Source organism: Taudactylus pleione, unplaced genomic scaffold (genome assembly GCF_031769625.1).
Source record: "Taudactylus pleione unplaced genomic scaffold, aTauple2 ptg001161l, whole genome shotgun sequence".
NCBI classification, from domain to species: Eukaryota; Metazoa; Chordata; class Amphibia; order Anura; family Myobatrachidae; genus Taudactylus; species Taudactylus pleione.
In genome coordinates this window covers 125,027-145,713 of record NW_028285562.1, presented here as the reverse complement: position 1 = coordinate 145,713, position 20,687 = coordinate 125,027, and the positions used below count along the sequence as shown (strand labels likewise).

The following is a 20,687-nucleotide window of genomic DNA, read 5'->3' as shown; positions in this document are numbered from 1 at the left end:
GCAAGCAGTTCATTCTCCTTTCGATGTACTCGATTAATCTAATAAATAGCGGAGATGACGTATGATGCGAGCGGCCAGGGGCATTTTTTACAAAAAAAAGTCTGCATGTTTTGTTCGCTTGTTCAGACATAGAGGCGTCAACAGACCGCAAAGAGCGAACGGTCAATTTAAATAGCCAGCCCCTTTTTCTGGACAAGCGAGCGCAAATAGCGTCCAGCTCTGAATCAGGCCCTCTGTCCCACAGTCTTCTCCTGTCTCTCCCCGTCTGTTCTCTTCACTCATCTAGGCTAGTCTCCTTGTTTGCACTGCATTGTGAAACTAGGCCTGTGTTCTATTGGTCAGTGAAAGCTTTTTGTTCCTCTACAATTAGCGCTTGTCTGTGGCTGTCCGCTGTGTTGAGGATGATATCTTTGGTGAATGTATTTTCTGCTCTGACAGTAACGGTTGCTGGTATTGCCATATACAGTTATGCCTGGCTGGTGCCTTTAGGTCTCTGGGGATTTCTACAGTGGAAGAAAGGGGTGAGCCAGTCTGGCGGGACCTACAGCTTCATGGAGACCGTGTGCGTCTATGGGTACTCTTTGGGCCTGATTCAGAGCCGTTCGCTATTTGCGGTCGTTCGTTCAAAAACAAGGGGTGGCTATTCAAATGATCCGTTCGCAAATTGCAGTCTGTTCACACCTCTAAGTCTGAACGAGCGAGCAAAACATACGCTCGTTTATTTGTTAAAAACGCCCCCTGGCCGCTCGCACCATACGTCATGTCCGCTATTTATTAGATTAATCGAGTACATCGACCAGCGTATGAACTGCTCGCTATTCTTGTGGTTGGTTTTTGCTACCACAATCTTGCGAGCAGTTCTGGCTATAAAATAACCCAGTGACGCGGTCAATGACGCTGCTGTATTAATTATGCACACCCATAAAACGCCCGTTTTGACCTTTAAGCACGCCTGCGTTCGGATCTCCACTCCCATTTTCTAGCACCTTCCCCTGTTACCACCCACATACGCCTCATTCTGTCACTCAAAATAGCATGCATTCGCTATATTGCGAGCACATGAATTTCGGCCGCACTGACTGGTTCGCGCATGCGTATAACGATCCGTACGCATGCGCAGATGTGCGAACATCGCTCGGAATGAGCGTACTGCCGCTAGCGAGTGGCTCTGAATGAGGGCCATTGTCTGCGTTTATCCCATCCACAGTGAGTATCGCTTAGCTGTTCTGTGTGTGTATGACAGTTTTTTTCTATAGAACGCTGTGTTATCCAGGCTGCTTTGGCTAATGTGAAATCTGACCCCCAAAGACATGGAAATATTTATCGGAGCCTTTGTAAGATATGAGAGAATAAAACTTAATATATGTTTATAAATGACCAAACCTGCCCATCATTGGGTCTGTTCCATCCATTAGAGAAAACAGATCTAGTTTAGCAGTTTGGTGTTGCTCTCCTTTGCATCTTTCATGAATATTTAAAATGTGGAAGTAGTACGATTTTTGACTCTTAGGGGATCATTCAGACCCACTCGCGAGCGGCAGTACGCTCGCAAGTGGGTCGATGGTCCCCACTGCGCATGAGCATGACGGAGGGAGCTCCGTCGTGCGCATGCGCGAGACCCGGCGAGCGAAGGACTTTCCATCGCTCCGGGTCTCGCACCAAAGGGGGCGTGCTGTCGATGTTGATTGACAGCACGCCCCCTTTGGTGGGCGTTCCGGGGGCGTGCCTGCCAGACGGAGTCGTTCCTATGGGAACGCCTACCGTCTGAAGCCGGCCCCACTGACATCACTAGTGATGTCAGTGGGAGTGATTTTGGCTCTGATAGAGCCAAAATCACTCCTGGCCTTGCGGTTGAGAAACCCGACCACAGGGTTTCACTCGCAAGTCCGATGGTCGCGATGGTCAATACCATCGCGACCATCTTGTTGGACGCTCGTATATGCTGTGGGTGGTGACCCACAGCTATACGAGCGTCCGGGAGGACGCTCCATTTTAATGGAGGTGGGCCCTGATTCAGAGCGAGCGCTCTGGTCAGAGCGTCCGGCTCTGAATCAGGGCCTTAGGGCCTCATTCAGACCCACTTGCAAGCGGCTGTCCGCTCGCAAGTGGGTCGATGGTGTGCACTGCGCATGCGCCAGACGCGACGAGCGAAGTACTTTCCTTCGCTCGTTGTGTCTGATCAAAGGGGGCGTGCTGTCGATGTTGATTGACAGCACGCCCCCTTTGATGGGCGTGCCGGGGGCGTTCCTGCCAGACGGAGGCGTCCCCAAGGGAACGCCTACCGTCAGAAGCCGGCCCCACTGACATCACTAGTGATGTCAGTGGGAGTGATTTTGGCTCTGATAGAGCCAAAATCACTCCAGGGCTTGTGGTCGAAAACCCCGACCACAGGCTTATGGTCACACTGGCGATGGTCAAGACCATCGCGACCATCATCCTGCACGCTCGTATGTGCTGTGGGTGGTGACCCACAGCTATACGAGCGTCCAGGAGGACGCTCCATTTTTATGGAGGACGGCCCTCATTCAGAGCGAGCGCTCTGCTCACAGCGTCCGGCTCTGAATGAGGGCCTTAGTCTCCTAGGTAACGCATGCTTTGTACATGCTGTAGAAGGATTGCTTCATAAACTGGAGCAGGGTCACTGATGATTCAGTAAAAGAACCTGATATGTAGTGTTTAATATTTGAACCCCATTCCCCCTGTAGTGTATTTTAGCAACACTTCAGACACTATTAAAGATCTGTACCCTGGTTAGGGCTGCTGGTAATTGAGGGATGATAATATTTTACACCTTTGTGGAGAGGTAGGAGTACATACAATTTATTATTTCCCCAGATCAGTTCTTTCCATTAGGGTTCCCATCATTTGTGTGACACCGGCCCAGTTCTGTCATGTAGTGGGGAGAGTTGCTGGGGATCAGTGTCACAATACAATTGGGAGTCCTCTCCTATTTACTGGAAAATCAGGACACTGTTTACCATTATTTGTGATGGTTTAGCCCATTCAGAGCCACAGAAACATTATAACTAGCAGTCACCACAGCATTAAATCACATCCGTACAGCAGGTCCTATGGTGTAAAACACCTTTTAATTATTAAAGAGTAGCCAGGACTGTATCAAGAACCTGTACAGGAATAACGATTTGAAGCATCTCTGCTCTGTTCTCAGGTACTCTGTGTATTCCCTTCTGAAATCTTCCGCTGGATTATCCTACTTGTGGCCATGTGCCTCTCTGGCTTTGTCCTCATTCTTGCCTTCTGGCCACACATCCGCAAAGACAACAAAATGGTGTCTCTTGGCATGGTAACAAGCATGTTGCTTCTACACGTGCTTCTGGCTGTCGGCTGTAAGGTATGGAGATTATATAAAGTTGTATTACAGGGTGTACTCAGGGATCTCTCTTGGAGAGCAGCAGTTTGCAATGCAGTAACTGAAATGACAGCCAGCGCCTGATTGGATGATGCCATAGCCATTCAGGACCGAACTGTATTTTCTACACCAGTGCACCTAATTCTTGCTTTTCAGTTGGCGCAACTGGAGGTCTCTGTTATAGGTCCTTGGGATAGGAAAAAAGATGGAAAGTTTTGGCTGACCCTAGAGCTCACAGTGTGGTCTGTGATCGGGTAATTAACTGGTTGCAGCTGCCAAGGAAGAAAATTTTGTACTATATTCAAGACTTGTATATGATAGAAGTTATTGGCTGCGCAATCCTATAATTAATACTCATAAAATTGTCACTGTGTGATCAAACTAGTATTTATTATCATGAAAAACCATATAGCATATACTATAGGAGACTCCTTTCATACCATACATATAAAATACAATATAAAATAAAACACCTGAAGTAGCTGACTCATACAAAAGATAACTATGTTATGTTGGATACATTTTTTAACAAAGTTAACCCTAATAATCTACAATAGCTGGTCTAGATAAATAGATATCATGTGGAAAGGTCATAGGTTCTAAAATAAACACAGTTCCAATATCAAGATATGTGCTCTAGACCTGTGTGATATTACCATCATCAGTGGAATTATTTATTTATTATTTTTATTTATTATACACTACCGTTCAAAAGTTTGGGGTCACCCAGACAATATTGTGTTTTACATGAAAACTGACTTTTATTTATCAAATGAGTTGCAAAATGAACATCTAGTCAAGACATTGGAAAGGTTAGAAATAATGATTTTAATTTGAAATAATAATTTTGTCCTTCAAACTTTTTTGCTTTCGTCAGAGAATGCTCCTTTTACAGCAATTACAGCATTGCAGACCTTTGTCATTCTAGCTGTTAATTTGTTGAGGTAATCTGAAGAAATGTCATCCCCCGCTTCCTGAAGCACCTCCCACAAGTTGGATTGGCTTGATGGGCACTTCTTGCGTACCATACGGTCAAGTTGCAGTGATCGCGGTGAGTGACAATATATGTGGGGCCCAGGGACCTCCACTTTAAAAAAAAAAAATGGGGTCCTACCTGACCATTTCTGGGTCCCATAATAATTTATGCTTTAGAGCTCCCCATATGCCTCTCAGACCTCCCCTAACCCCTTACAAATGATGCCACACAGCCATGCCCTGCCTTTACACATTATGCAGCACATTAATGCCATTTACACATTATGCCACACAGCAGTGCCCGGTCTTCACACATTTTGCCACACAGCCATGCCCGGTTTTTAAACATTATGCCGCACACTAATGCCCGGTCTTTACACATTGTGCCATGCAGTAATAGCCCTTACAAATGATGCCACACAGCCATGCCCGGCCTTAAACATTATGCCGCACATTAATGCCCCCTATGCATTGCCCCTAGTAGTCCCCCCCCTATGCATTGTCCCCAGTAGTAATCCCCCTATGCATTGCCCCCAGTAGTAATCCCCCTATGCATTGCCCCCAGTAGTAATCCCCCTATGCATTGCCCCCAGTAGTAATCCCCCTATGCATTGCCCCCAGTAGTAATCCCCCTATGCATTGCCCCCAGTAGTAATCCCCCTATGCATTGCCCCCAGTAGTAATCCCCCTATGCATTGCCCCCAGTAGTAATCCCCCTATGCATTGCCCCCAGTAGTAAACCCCCATGCATTGCCCCCAGTAGTAAACCCCCTATGCATTGCCCCCAGTAGTAATCCCCCTATGCAGTACCCCCAGTATTAATCGCTGTATGCATTGCCCCCAGTAGTAAACCCCCTATGCATTGCCCCCAGTAGTTTATCCCCTATGCATTGCCCCCAGTATTGGCACACCTATTTGCCCTTTAGTGACCTGGGCTTAATGCCAGGTCACTCAAACCTTCAATTAGGCCTACAACCCTGGTGGTATAGGGAAGGGTTAAATAATGGTGGCCCAAGGCCGCCTACCCGTACGGTGGAAGAGGTTGCGGAGGGGGGAGGGAGCTTCGTTAGCTCTTTTTCTTTCCACCCCTGCAGTCCTCTTAGGTCCCCAGCTTCATTCTTCTGCCGCTGGCCCTGTCCTGGCCAGTGGTGCCGCCTCTTCCTTTCTTCCTCCTTGATCACGCAGTCTTCTGGCCTCTTGCGCGAACGCCAAAACTGTTGCCGCGCTGCTCTTCTCTTGTCTTTGGGAGGTCTTCACTCCTCCCCCCCGCTGCCAGATTGAAGTTTCCCGCTCAGCAGCGTCTAATTCAAGACGCCGTGAGTGGGTGTGGCTGACGCATCGAGCCACGATTGGCTCGTCGCGTCTACCTCCTATTGGCTGCTGGACCGCGAGCCAAACTGCTCGCGGCCAGTGCCAAACAACCGCCGCCGCTTCTTAGCATCTGGGCAGCGAGCTCCGCTTAGCTTGCACGCGGAGCCAAGCTTCTCCCGTTGCCACTTTACTGCCGACACTGGTGGAAGGGACCAGGCGGTCCCTTCACCAGGTACCCGCTGCGGTGGCTTACACGGCGCTGGGAACAAACACACTGTCCCTGTGCCGGGCACAGATGCTGTGCCGATGCTGGGATCAGACACTTGATCCCAGCATGGCTTTCCACAGCAGCAGCCAATGAGAGTCTATCTGTGTCCCCAGTGCCCAATATCGGGTAAAATATGCTTATTTGCGAACACTGAAGCTGCTCTCTCAACAGCTCAATGGGGTTGAGATCTGGTGACTGCGCTGGCCACTCCATTACAGACAGAATGCCAGCTGCCTGCTTCTGCCCTAAATTAGTTCTTGCATAATTTGGAGGTGTGCTTTGGGTTATTGTCCTGTTGGAGGAGGAAATTGGCTCCAATCAAGTGCTGTCCACAGGGTATGGCATGGCGTTGCAAAATGGAGTGATAACCTTCCTTATTCAAAATCCCTTTTACCTTGAACAAATCTCCCACTTTACCAGCACCAAAGCAGTCACAGACCATCACATTACCTCCACCATGCATAACAGATAGCGTCAGGCACTCTTCAAGCATCTTTTCACTTGTTCTGCATCTCACAAATGTTCTTCTGTGTGAGTACACACCGTTGTAGGAAATGTTCAGTTTCTTGGCAACCTCTCGCATGGAATAGCCTTCATTTCTAAGAACAAGAATAGACTGTCGAGTTTCATATGAAAGTTCTCTTTTTCATTTGGACAGCATAATTGAACCCACAAATGTGATGCTCCAGATATTCCACTAGCTCAAAGGAAGGCCAGTTTTATAGCTTCTCTAACAAGTAAACCTGTTTTCAGCTGTGCTAACATAATTACACAAGGGTTTTCTAATCATCCATTAGTCTTCTAACGCGCTTAGCAAACACAATGTACCATTAGAACACTGGAGTGATGGTTGTTGGAAATGGGCCTCTATACACCTATGTAGATATTCCTTTAAAAACGAGACGTTTGCAGCTAGCATAGTCATTTACCACATTAACAATGTATAGAGTGTATTTCTGATTAATTTAATGTTATCTTCATTGAAAAAAACAGAGCTTTTCTTTCAAAAATAAGAAATTTCTAAGTGACCCCAAACTTTTGAACGGTAGTGTATAGCGCAGCATATTCCATTGTGCTTTACAATTGTAAACATTAATAGAACAAAACTGGGTAATAACAGACAGATGTATAGGTAGGAAGGCCCTGCTCACAAGCCTTGATAGTGCTCTGGAGCTCCAGTGTAAATGGTAGATGCTCCGTGCTGTCACCGGGTATCTGTGCCGCGTATGATAGCGGTCTGTCATAAATGGCTTGTAGGAGTGAATGAAGCCGCTACAGATTCCAGCTCAGGACCGGCTGCAGTACGGTCGGTTATTGTGTAATCACTCCCAGCATATAATGTGTAGTCCGCCCGCTGATTGACCACTGACAATCCTTGGTCACTGAGCACTTTGAAAGTATTGATGTAGAAGATATGAGTCAGGGAAAAAAAATTGCTGTCCGAGGCACACTGCTCGGGACACACTGTTGAAATGACTGCAATGGCAGTGCGGTGGCCTCTGGCAAACCCCGACTGGTGGCAGGTCCAGACATGTCCATGCATGTCAGCGCACATGAGCGACCTTGTTGCATACAGATATATCAGACCAGTCACCGAACTTTTTAGACAGACATACACACATAATCAATTAAAAACTATGCTAAGGGGATCTATGAGATTGTGTGTGTGTATATATGTGTGTATATATATATATATATATATATATATATATATATATATATATATATACATACATACATACATACATACAATCTGTCAGGTCCATAAATATTGGGACATTGACAGAATTTTCAGATTTTGGCCTCTATTCACCACCACAATGGTTTTTTATGTAGACAGGCACACAGTGTCAGCTGTGTTTACAGCTTTTATTTCATTTTTATTTATTTTACAATGAGAGTGCAGCGCTTGGCGTCCTGGAGGATGCTTACGCTGCTGCTCAATCATCCCAGTGCCGGTGACTGGGCTAGTGTCCTTGGCCGGAGCTCCAGTCTCAGTGAGCGCTCGCAGCCGGGGAGAGGTAAATGCGGCTCCCTGCTTCTTACCGCTGGTATGGGAGACACTGGCAGTGGGGACCCAAGTCCTCTCCGCATCCCCACTAGTCCAGCAGGGCGCTGAGCAGAGGCTACCTTTTGCCAGCTCTCCCCGCTGGCTCCTCCGCTGCCCCCGGACGCTCCTTCATAAGTGTCTGATCCAGGGTCATTCCTCCTTCTTTTCCCTCCTCACATATGCTGGGCAGCCTTTTTCTGAGTGTCTGCAGTTCAGCTAGTGTCTGGGGTGTGCAGGCTCCCGGTCTCCCTGTATTCTTCACCCTCAGTGGTCAGGTTATGCATATTTCTCTTTCCTCCCCGTTTGGGGCTGGTTTGTTGAGCGCTTACTGCCTTATATTGCATTGAATGTTTCTGTATGTTTGACTGTTAATGTACTTTGCATAGTCAGCCTCTGCATAGCCCCACTTATTTGTCTATCTGTGGTGCATTTACATTCTCTGCCCTAATTTGCACATCTCAGTTCTGGCTCTGGTGTGTGGGGTTCTCCTTGGATTTCTGTTCAATGTCTTCCAGGGGTAAAGCTCCCAAGGAGGTAGGTGCTTTTATGCTGGGTAATTGCAGGGCTTGTACGGATGTGTTTTCTTCACAGGTTCTGGACCACGATGGTCTCTGTGTTCGCTGTTTTAATACTTCACAGCACGAGACCCCTCCAGCTGCGCCTGCTAGCTAGGAACCGGCTTGGATTTCCTCGTTATCCCAGGTAATGCTACAGGTAGTGGATATGCTCTCAGCCCCTGTGGTTGCCCACCCTGCTGGTGGCCCTTCAGGTGTGGCCCAGATTTCTAATGTGATGCCATCCCCTTTGCTGCCTTTCGCTATGGAGCCTCCATGTATGTAGTCCTTTATGCATTCAGTTTCGGTGATTACCGCAGGTGTCCGAGTCCTTCAAACAGATGCTGGACAGTGAGCGCGCTTCTAAGCGTAGGTCTGCTAAGAGGGACCGCTCTACACCCTTGTCTGATATTGAATCTGACTGATGTTCCCTCCGACCAGGAGGAGGATGTATCTGTTGCCTCTGATGTGGATTCCCAGCCGCAGGTAGAAGTAGTTTTAGAAGTGGTTTCCTTGATCAAAGCAGTTAAATTAGTTTTGCTAATCATGGATGCGGAGCCGGCTCCTGTGTCCATTGCTCCAGTGTTTAAACGGTAAAAGGCTGTTTCAGAATTTTTTTTCAGCGCAGCTTGAGGACCTTTTGGCGGAGGCTTGGTCCCACCCTAATAGGCGCTTCCTAGTTTCTAAGCACATTCCTACTTTTTATCCTCTGCCGGGAGCTGGTCGGGCTAAATGTGAGTCTCCTCCCCCGGTTGATGCGCATGTTGCCCACCTAGTTAAGAATACCAGTCTTCCTCTTATGAACAGTGCATCACTTAAGATAAGTCTCCAACTTCCTATCCGTCGGATCCTTAAGTCTATTTACTCTAAAGAGGGTACAGTAGCTCGCCCGGCTCTTGCATCTGCCTGGGTTACCAAGGCCATTGGTCGCTGGGCAGATGCCCTGGAGGATGGCCTTACTTTAGGTACCAACAGGAATGTTATTTTGTCTCTCGTGGAGCATATCCGGGAGACTGTTTCTTATCTTTTGGAGGTGACTATAGACACTGGGATACTAACTTCCAAGTTTCGGCCTCTTCAGTGTCAGCTAGGAGAGCTCTCTGGCTTCATTACTGGCATGCGGATTCTGATTCTCAAAAGGCCCTTGAGGCTCTGCCCTTTTCGGGGAATGTTCACTTTGGTCCAGAATTGGATAAAATCGCAGTTACAGTGGCGGCATCTAAGACTGCCTTTCTCCCTTCTGAGGCCGCTTCTAGGTCGCAATCTTCTAATTTTCGGTCCTTTTGTCCGCAGGGTAAAGCCAAGGGTTTGTTGTTTTCTAGGTCCCAGGGTTCCTCTGCCAAGGATTCTAAACCTTTTTTTCTAAACCTTCTTTTTTTTTTTTTTCCCGAAATTTGGAAGATGAATTCGGAGGATGCCTGGGTAAGAGGGGAGGTCTCCCAGGGCTATGCATTGACTTTTCGAGAGTATCCTCTAACCCAGTTTTTTTTTTTCCACAGATCTTTCTTTGGATCAGAAGAAGGCAGAAGCCTCGAGGGAGTACGTTCGCTCTCTTCTGGCCTGCAAGGTCATTGTTCCGTTTCCCGCGTCTCAGCGGGTCACGGGCTTCTATGCCAGTCTATTTCTGGTTCGCAAGTTGAACGGGTTATTCTGACCGATTCTAAACCTGAAGTCTCTCAATAGGTTCTTGAGGATTCCCAAGTTCTGAATGGAATCGCTTTTCGCCATTATTCTGGCCATGGAGCTGGGGAACTTCATGGCCTCCTTAGACATCCAGGATGCCTATTTACATGTCCCCATCCTTCTCCATAATCAGCGATTCCTCAGGTTTGTGGCCCAGGAGGATCATTTCCAATTTCAGGCTTTGCCATTTTCCACGGCTCCTCGTTTCTTCACGAAGTTCATGGTGGCTCATCTTCGGAACAGGGGAATCCGATATTTCCCTACTTGGACGACTGCCTTCTTCTGGCCCAGGCTCAGGAGGTTCTCAGGGAGCACATTTGAATCACGGTGGATCTTCTCCAGCCTCACAGATGGGTCATCAATTGGAAGAAATCCTCTCTAACTCCCTCTCAGGAAATGGTGCATTTAGGAGCCTTGCTGGACTCAAGGACTCAGCGGGTGCTCCTCCCGGCAGACAAGGTTCGGGACTTACAAGCCAAGATTTGTTTGTTTCTGCATCACCGCCGGGTGTCAATTTACTCTTGCATGCAGATTCTGAGCTCTCTGGTCTCTACCTTTGACACGGTGCAGTATGCACAGTTATGTTCCTGGCCTCTCCAATTGGAGACTCAAGCCCGGTGGGACAAATCCCATCTACATCTCAGGTCCCAGACGATTGTTCTCTCTCAGGAGGTACGTCACTCTCTCTTGTGTTGACTCCAGGGGTCCAATCTGACCATAGGTTGTCCCTTTTGGATTTAGGACTGGGTCCTTCTTACAACCGACGCAAGTTTTCGGGGGTGGGGGGGCGGTTTCCTGTCGGCAGACCTTCCAGGGTCAAAGGTAGGCCCAGGAGATCCGTTTGCTGATCAACTTTCTGGAGCTCCAAGCGGTTTACAGGGCCCTGTGTTGAGCTTTGCCTCTTCTGCGAGTCGCTCTGTCCAGGTATAGTGCGACAAGTCGATGGCTGTTGCTTACATACCCCATCAGGCCGGTACTAGCAATCGTGCTGCCATGAGGGAGGTCAGGCGCATTCTTCTTTGGGCGGAAAGGCATCTTCCATCCCTGTCGGCGGTTTACATTCCCGGAGTGCAAAATTGGGAAGTGGACTTCCTAAGCCGCCAGGACGTTCATTCAGGCGAGTGGGCCCTACATCCGGACGTCTTTCTTCTCTTGGTTTTTCGCTGGGTCTTGCCGGACATCAACATGATGGCGTCTTGACACAGTCACCAAGTTCTGAAGTACTGCTCTCGCACCAGATATCCTGCAGCCTTTCTGGTGAATGCTCTGGCGGTTCGGTGGACCTTTCCGCTACTGCACATCTTCCCTCCAATCTCTCTATGTCTGCGGGTCCTCTGCAAATTAAAGCTTGAAGGTGGCACGGTGATCCTAGTGGCTCCTGATTGGCCGCGGAGGGTCTGATATGCAGATCTACAAGGCCTTTCTGTCGAAGCTCCTCTGTGCTCAGATCTTCTGTCTCAGGACCCGTGCTTTCATCCGGATCTGGCCCGTCTTGCTTTGACAGGGTGGCTCTTGAGACTAAGGGGTTCTCCAGGTCAGACATTAACACTATGCTCAATGCCCGTAAGCCCTCTTCAGCTAGGATTTACCATCGGGTTTGGAGGACTTGCTTTGACTGGTGTTCGGCTAGAAATCTTAAGGTCATTTTGACTCTCTCTGGTTCTCTCCTTTTTGCAGACGGGGCTGGATTTGGGCCTCCGCCTTGCTTCATTAAAAGTGCAGGTTTCAGCTCTTTCAGTCCTCTTTCAGACAGGTTGATCAGACCTTTCTTCAAGGTGTCCTCCACGTACAACTCCCGCTTATACTGCTGGTGGCTTCTTGGAATTTGTGTCTGGTTCTTAGGGCCCTTCAATCTTCGCCCTTTGAGCCCTTGGACACGGTGGACCTGGAAGTCTGTCTTTCTCCTTGCTATAAGTTCTTGCCGATGGGTGTCGGACTTGAGAGTTATGTCCTGTCACGCTACGTTTCTAATCTTTCACCAGGACAGAGCTGTCCTTCGGACCCGACTATGTTACCTTCTTAAGGTTGTTTTCAGGTTTCACGTCAATCAAGATATTGTGGTTCCTGCTTTCCAGGTTCCGGGTTCTTCTCCGGAGGAGGCCTCTCTGGATGTCGTGCGGGCCCTTCGGATTTATGGAGATAGGACAAAGGATCGGCGTAGGACAGATGCTCTCTTTGTCCTGCATGACTTTAGCAAATGGTGCTGGCTAGATTGATCCATTGACTAATCGCCACGCTTATGCTGCGTCGGATCTTCCTGCACCGTCTGTAGTGAAGGCTCATTCAACCTTGTCGATGGGAACGTCGTGGACAGTATGACGTGGTGCTTATGCAGATACGTTGTGGGTGGCCACGTGGTCTTCTGCCAATAAATTCCTGAAGTTCTATTCCTTTGATACATTCACCACCCATGGTGTGGCTTTTGGGCGGAGAGTCCACAGCGCAGCCTAGGAGCATTCCCTCCCTTAGGAGATTAGCTTTGGGTTGTCCCAGCATAGAGCCTATGTCCCCTATGGAGGAAGAAGAAAAAGGAGATTTATGTGATTACCTGTTAAATCCTTTTCTTCGATTCCATATGGGACACAGGACGCCCACCCTGACGGACGTGACTTGCGGAGCTTTGCTTTGCTTCGTTTCTTCTTTTCACATTTCTTGTGTGCTTGGACCTGAGTGCGTGCCGGTCTTCCTTCTCGCTCCTTGCCCTTAGGCTTGTTAACTGAAATGCCTGTGTCTGGGGGCGGGGTATAGGGGGAGGGGGGGGAGCCTGGGCTTTGTCTGACAAAGTTAACTGTGTGGTGTCCACACTCCATCCCACCAACCTGTACCCAGTGTAGAGCCTGTGTTCCCTATGGAATCGAAGAAAAGGATTTAATAGGTAAGCACATAAATCTTCTTTTTTGTTAAACAGAGAAAAATATTATGTAGCCAATAAAATATTTTAGATTTCTAGTTCAAATCTGGCATACTGGTAACAGAAAGTGTCATCATCAAACTCTTGGCCTGATTCAGCTGTGAACGCAAGGTCACTGCTGATTGCAGATTCACAATTATCTGGAATCTGCGCATGACCCATTCTGCGAGTGTGCAGAATGGATCCTGAGTAGTCGCATGCAAACCCTTGAATGCCTCTGCCTGATTGACAGGCAGAGGCATTTAAGGGGTGGTGCAGGGGTGGCTGCCATAGCATATTTTCAGAGAGTGGCTAGTCAAGGATCTGCAGTGTCCTGGGCTCACAAGCTAGCCAGCCTAAGTAAGCTGAAGCCCGGCGCCGTCCACCATCATCGATGGTGATTCCAGCCTGCGACCGTAAATGCAGCAGGTGGTGTCATATACCTAGCACTAGCTGACTGCTTGAGATTGGCTGGATGTGAACACACTGGTGTGACGCTGATGGCTGCCTTCTCGGTTTTTCAGGATATACATTGTTTTTGGGTGCATGCTTTATTAAATACATTTTCCACATGCAAAATAAATTAAATATGATATTTTTGCGTGAATTGTGCTTATTTTGTGACCTGCTCAGCCCCATAGTGTTTCCCAGTATAAACCTTAGATCCAAGTTCCATGAGACGTGATATCAGGGGAGATCACAGAATGTTACACTCAGTAAATCCTCTGCACCGGTGCCTGTAGGTGGGTACAGACAGTGTGGAAGCTCCTCTGTACGCAGCACACTGGAAAAAAGTTGGCCCCTCTTCTACTGGTTTTGGTCATTTGCCAGGCTCTAGCTACGAAGAATCCCCCCCAATGTACCATGAGACAACTCCATTCACCTGAAAAATAGAAAGGCATTTGTCCTGGAAGATAGACCAATGACATTTGAGTACTGAGCAAGAGAACCTGTTCCAGGATTGCAGGAGACTTATCTGCCACAGGAGGCTGTGAAGCTGCATATAAAGAGCCAGTGTGGAGACCATAGTGCCGGCCACTGCTGTGTAGTAACAGACTGTATTCTGTGGGTTGTTAAGGAGTGGGGAGATTGTACCTTCTCTTCAGGACAGACTACACATTCTGGTGCACTGTTTATTAGCCAGCTGTGGCTTTCTAAGTATGACACATTTGTGACCTGTGGATGGAAGCCACCAAATTGTGCACTTGATCCCCCTGTTCAAGTAATGCTGTGGGTTGCAAAGAATGATCGTGCCCATAACAAAATTAATGAAGGGCACTGTGTCCAACTCCTTAGGGGAGGGGGAAGTCCACTATTCTTCCATTTCCTGTCTCATAGAGGCTGTGTAAATATTGTCTGCATACAGTATACAGATGCCAATTATAAAGCACAACAGTATTAACATTTACTTATATAGCACCAGCAAACAAATACATAACCATAATGATCACTGAGCGGTGACCAGGAACTGTACGGAGCTGAACTGGGCTACTTAGTGGAGTTTATGATGGCTTTTGTCTGGTTGACCTTCTGCTGAGCAAAGAGGATGGCACACTGGTTAGCAGTGACTTTCTATTGATTCGGTCACTATCGATGTGGCACTTGTGGTTTCCCGGTGTTTGTGTGGGTTTCCTGCGGGTGCCCTGGTTTTCTTTAGTGTCCAACATAAAATACTGGTAGCTTAAATGTCTACTGAAAAATGGACCTAAATGTGTGTTGTGTGTGTGAGATATGGACATTAGACAATAAGCACCAGTGAGGCTGGGTCTGATGTGAATGAGTCATTATCTGTAAACTTAAAAGAAAATCCTTCCTCAGTGCTAATATATTTTATAATATATAATAAAAGTGAATAAACACCCATGTGTAAAAACATATAATAAAAACTAGGAATACATCAGATAGTTCCAAATTAGGAATTTAGATTGGATTTTTCACAAACTCAAACCAAAAAAGAAAAAGATGTGGAACAGCACTAATAAACCTTATATTAGCTAAGGTTATAGAAAACTGATAGGGAAGTAAGTGTCAAGACATGTTCTTAACAGTAATATTTTAATATCAATTGTAAAAAACACAATATGTTAAATATATTGTGGGGGGCTGGAAATCGTGTGTGTGTGTGTGTGTGTGTGTATATATGTATATATATGTGTGTGTGTATATATATATATATATATATATATAATTTTTTTTATATTACAGAACCCAGCTGCACAATTATTGGAGTGCATGGCTTATAAATTTATTCTTTAGAGTTCAAACAAAGAGCCAGCACATTCGCTTTAAATGCTAAAAAGAGGTTTTTATAGAACACTTAGCAGCATGGAAAAAAAATGCCTACATAGATTGTGTTAACCCATAAATCATGAGGAGGTATGACAGTATAATGAGTACTTAGCACAAGTAAGCCAGGGTGGTCAAGCAAACTGCAGGTCTGTCATCCTCAGCGGGAACACGCAGCCTTCAGCCTGACAGCTATTTTGGCGTGACATACATGGTCCAAAAACCTTTGTTTGAAATATATATATATATACACACACAGTATTGAGCTTAAGTTTTAGGCAGGTGTGGAAAAAATGCACACAGTTTTTGAAGGGACTCGGCAGGGCTGTTGTTCCAAACATCTTGGAGAACTAACCACAGAAGGATCTGAGCAAGCCTACAGCCACAGAAGTTTCGTCTGTTCATGTAATCCCAGACCGATTCTATGATGATTATATCAGGGCCATATCATCACTTCCAGGACTCCTTGTTCTTCTTTATACTGAATATCTCAGCACTGAGGACACAATTAATCCTCACCAAATCCCCTACTCCATTAGCTGAAATGCAGCCCCAAACTTGCAAGGAACCTCCACCATGCTTCACTGCACTGCCTCCAGACACTCATTATTGTACGGTGAAGAAACTGTCTTCTATTACAGCCAAATATTTTTTTTTAAATTTCTGCATAGCTGAATCGCCTGGCTTTGTTCCCACGTCGAAGGTATGGTTCTTGGCCGCAATTCTTCCACGAAGACACCTTCTGGCCAGACTTCTCCAAACAGTAGATGGGTGTACCTGGGTCCCACTGGTTTCTGCCAGTTCTGAGCTGAAGGGCTGGAGAGCGGTACAATAATGAGTGTCTACAGGCAACAGTGAAGCATGGTTGGAGGTTCCTATCAAATTTGGGGCTACATTTCAGCAAAAGGAATTGGGGATTTGTTCAGGATTAATTGTATCCTCAGTACTGAGAAATACAGGCAGGTACTTATCCATCATTAAATACCATCAGGAAGGTGTCTGATTGGCTCCAAATTTATTCTGCAGCAGGACAATGACCCCAAACATAAAGCCAATGTCATAAAGTACTATCTTCAGCGTAAAGAAAAACAAGGAGTCCTGGAAGTGATGATATGGCCCCCACAGAGCCCTGAACTCAACTTCATCGAGTCGGGGATTACACGAAGAGGCAAAAGGATTTGAGGAAGCTTACATCCACAGAAGATATGTGGTTAGTTCTCCAAGGTGTTTGGAACAACCTCCCTGCCGATTTCCTTCAAAAACTGTGTGCAAGTGTACCTAGAAGAATTAATGCTGTGTTGAAGGCAAAGGGTGGTCACACCAAATATTGATTTGATTTAAATTTCTCTTCTGTTCATTCACTTTGCATTTTGTAAATTGATAGATAAACTATTAACACTTCTATTTTTTTAAAGCATTCTTACTTTGCAGCATTTTTTTCCACACCTGCCTACGAGTACTGTGTGTGTGTGTGTGTGTGTGTGTGTATGTATGTGTGTATATATATATATATATATATATATATAATCAGCATTATTATGAATGTGGCCATGACACTTACTGCCCTACCAGTGTTCTATAATCTTATTTAATATATTTTTTTATTAGCGCAGCTCCACACCTTGTTCTAATGGTATGCAGTCGGGAAGCCGGCGGACCTAATCCCAACAGCCGGCTTCCCGACTGCTTTATCCCGGCGAGGGTTAAATGACAGGCGACATCCGTCATTTTACCGACGCCGGGAGACTGGCATCCCGATCGAAGTGATGCCGAGTGCGGGGAGCCCGGGTTTAGGTTTAGGGCTCCCGGGGGGACAGGGTTAGGCACCCCCTCCGAGGGACATGGGTTTAGGTGGTGGGGAAGGGGGGGGGGGTTAGGTTTAGGCACTTAGAGGGGGGGATTAGGGTTAGGCACTGGGGGGAGGGATTTAGGTTAGTGAATACTTACCTTTGGGACGATCAGGATTTTCACCCATGTCGGGCAGCCGCTGTTGGGTGAATCATACCGATCCCGTTCTAATATCTGTGAGGCATAATGAAGGTAACTAATGTGACTCTTTTCTCTTTTGTACAGGAGTATTTCTTCAGGAGAGTGGAAGCCAACACTACGGGAGGCTCTCTCATTACCGCTGCAACACCAATATTACATATAACTACACATAAGCAGTGACCCTGTCTCTGTGTGTACAAGGACTATATTGAGAAGGACAGATACAGTGAGCCAGATGTACGGCACTTTGGATACTGCATCACCCAGACAATATTCTTATGTCCAGTGGAAGTTGTTATTCTCTGCTTATCAAATTCCTCTCTATTTTTATTGGTTGAGATTATTTAATGAGGTAAAGGCAATGATTGCATAATAAAGGGCGTTTTTTTCTCTTGTAAGAAGAATTCTTTTTAGACAGCTGCAATAACATGGAGCCTTTATTGCTTACACCGCTATGGCTGAGCTGCTCTTTTACTGACTACTTATCCTAAAACAGCTAAAATATAAAAGAGATGATATATGTGAGAGATATAAAATGAGATATTTGTATTTACGATAAATCATTCTCTCATAAGGCTCTATTTATTAACATTATTTTGACTAAAAGTGAAAAAAGGTGTTTTCACACCCTTTTCACATTATTTTACCATCACCTATTGTTATTACAGGGCAATTGGAGTAGAATTTGTAGATCGCATTTCCCATAACTGTAATGGGAAATGTGATCGACCAAAGTTATTAAAAATAAAATGTGAAAAAATATCGGGGAAAGCCCTGTGATAATAACGCCACCTGGAGGTGGTGTTATCCAGGGTCTCCCCGGGTTACCGGACTCCTGGCCTGCTCTAATGGGAGAGAAGAGACGGGAGTCGGTCCTTGTAATCAGCTGTGTGGTCTAAACAGACCGCAAGCTGATTACTGTAAAAAAAAGAAAAAAAAATAGTTAAAAAAAAATAAAAATTACTTACCTGACTCCAGGGACCGGTGATCGAGCCTTCGGTGATGATTCCACCTCCAGTCAGCTGGTCTCCCATAGTGCACTGCTGCCCGGTCATCAGGTGATTGGGTCCCAGTGCAGTATGGGAGATCACCTGACTGGAGGTATGGAGCATGCAGGTAAGTGTAATTAAGGGAGAGGGGGGTCAAGCTTAGTGCCAGGGGGGAGCAGCGGCGACCGGTCGACGCATGCGGGAGCACTTAATCTGTATTTTTTGCGAAAATACCGGGATAAGGCTCCAAAGGGGATTCGCAGGGACAGAGCTTTCTCACAAGCTCTGTCCCTGCAAGGGATTTGTAGTAAATCCCTGTGATGCGAATTCAGTCAGTAATATCACACTACAATCTGCGGATAGTGGGACACTGGGAATATCATGTGGTGCAGAAGTAGGAGCTGGAAGCCTGGGCACTTAGGTGCTGATCCTGAGTTAGGAGCCAAGCTAAAGGAGGAAGTAACTTTTCACTTTGGTAGAACCATTCTGTGCTGTAGGGAAGGGTGGTGGTGGTGGTTGGTGGCGGCAAATTTAAAAGGTGCAGAAATTTAAATTAAGGAGGGGTGTGCCCTAACACAAAAATAAATTGCAGTGTGAAATAAAGATGTCTGCCATCTGTGTTGCATAAGCAGCCAGTATAACCACTGCATGTAAATAACATGTATTTGTACCCCTTACATTGCAGCATGGTTTGTCCATGGTTGACCCGTTTTCTCTTTTTGCTTGGCTCCCGACTCAATCAGTCTTTTTACTCGAATAAACTTGAAGATTTACTAAGGTGCACCAAGGAAAGCTAGTCAGACGCATAGAGATGTTATGTCCTATGGGAGTACTACGGGCATGTCGCTGATGGTGTTTGTGTACATAGATGCAGAATCAGTCACATAGAAGGCCATATTGAGACGGATAACCTACACCTCCCTGATGGTGGCCTCTAAAGACAATGCTGAAAGTGGGATCTCAGTCCTTTCACATACAGATGAATGGATGTACACCAGAGAAGGAATTTGTGGAGGCATTAGTATAATATGTAGCATCAAAGTAGTGCTACACACTACCATAAGCAGTGAAAAGACTAATGAAATAAGCCATGTGCGCCTATGGGGGTATTGGTATAATATGTGGGTTGCTATAAAAGATTTCAGTGAGAGGTTGGGGTATTGCTGTAATGTTTAAGATTGCTGTAGTATATGTGTGTTTGATTTAGGGATGTGCAGGCTCGGATAGGTTCGAGTTTGCACGTGGAGTTCGGATTTTTCCCTCCAAAAAAACGGAACTCAGAAAGAGGCAAAACGTCATCTTGCATGGACTTTTTCCAGGAATGATGATGTTCGTCCATGCAAGATGACGTTTTGCCTCTTTCTGAGTTCCGTTTTTTTGGAGGGAAAAATCCGAACTCCACGTGCAAACTCGAAGCTATCCGAGCCTGCACATCCCTAGTTTTATTGTATTGCTAGGTGTAATTAGTGGTGCAGTTTGGCTGGAAATAATGTATTCACATTTTGATATTTTCATATTTAAATGCCCGGGGGGCTTTTGTTTTTGCCTCTTTGCTGCCCCTCACATCAAAAGCTGCCTACCCCACTGAACTACAGTGCAAATATCCTATCTCAAGAATGCTGGAGCACTGCCCTGATCTCCTTAACACTCTGTTTACTCTTCTGCCAGATATGCAGATCTCAATGATAATCTAATCCCACATCTGGTTAGTACACACAGCAGCAAAGTCAGAGGACTATGTTAGGGTACAGTCTCTGAACAAATCCAAGATCTGTAACTCCTAGTCATCCTGTTCCAAAAGGGTATGTAGTCATCATGTTCGGTCAGAATGTTGACATGTTAAAAAAAAACTTGTAATCAATACATAAATTCCTATCCCAGGTCTCATTACCTGCCTGGAGGTTCTCTGCAGACTCCCAGCACTCGGGACCACAACTCAGTCTTGCCATTATGGGCTGGGGTCCCAGTTCAGGTCTTGTTCTCAAAATGTTCCTTGCTGGCCAGGCCCATTGTTGCCAATTCCGCTGATAACAAGTAGAATTGGGGTGTTTTTTCTAACTTGCTTTTTTTTTTTTTTTTTCCCTTAAATTTGGTGTTTGTTTTTTGGGCTTATTTTTGAGGAAGCTGAGGAACCGGATGAGTCAAAAGACTTTGTGGTATTCTTTATGTCAGGTAAGGTTTATGATGCTTGGGTACTTCCTGTCAGGATTTTAAACCAATTTCCAGTATATGCTTTAGCACTTTAAATCAGGAATGTATTACATGTAAGCCTCTTTAGATGATTCAGACAGCACAGATGAACTTGCTTAAATCCACTTTACC

At 46.2% G+C, this 20,687-nt stretch overlaps 1 protein-coding gene across 1 annotated transcript; it reads left to right on the top strand.

Moving 5' to 3' along the window:
- Positions 1–1,188: 1,188 nt before the first annotated feature.
- Positions 1,189–17,768, top strand: LOC148453386 (protein YIPF1-like). Its single transcript, XM_088462188.1, has 3 exons — positions 1,189–1,206; positions 3,170–3,352; positions 17,461–17,768. Exons 2-3 carry the CDS (start codon positions 3,224–3,226, stop codon positions 17,554–17,556), a joined length of 225 nt encoding a protein of 74 aa, XP_088318314.1. The 5' UTR covers positions 1,189–1,206; positions 3,170–3,223; the 3' UTR covers positions 17,557–17,768.
- The last annotated feature ends 2,919 nt before the right edge of the window (positions 17,769–20,687 follow it).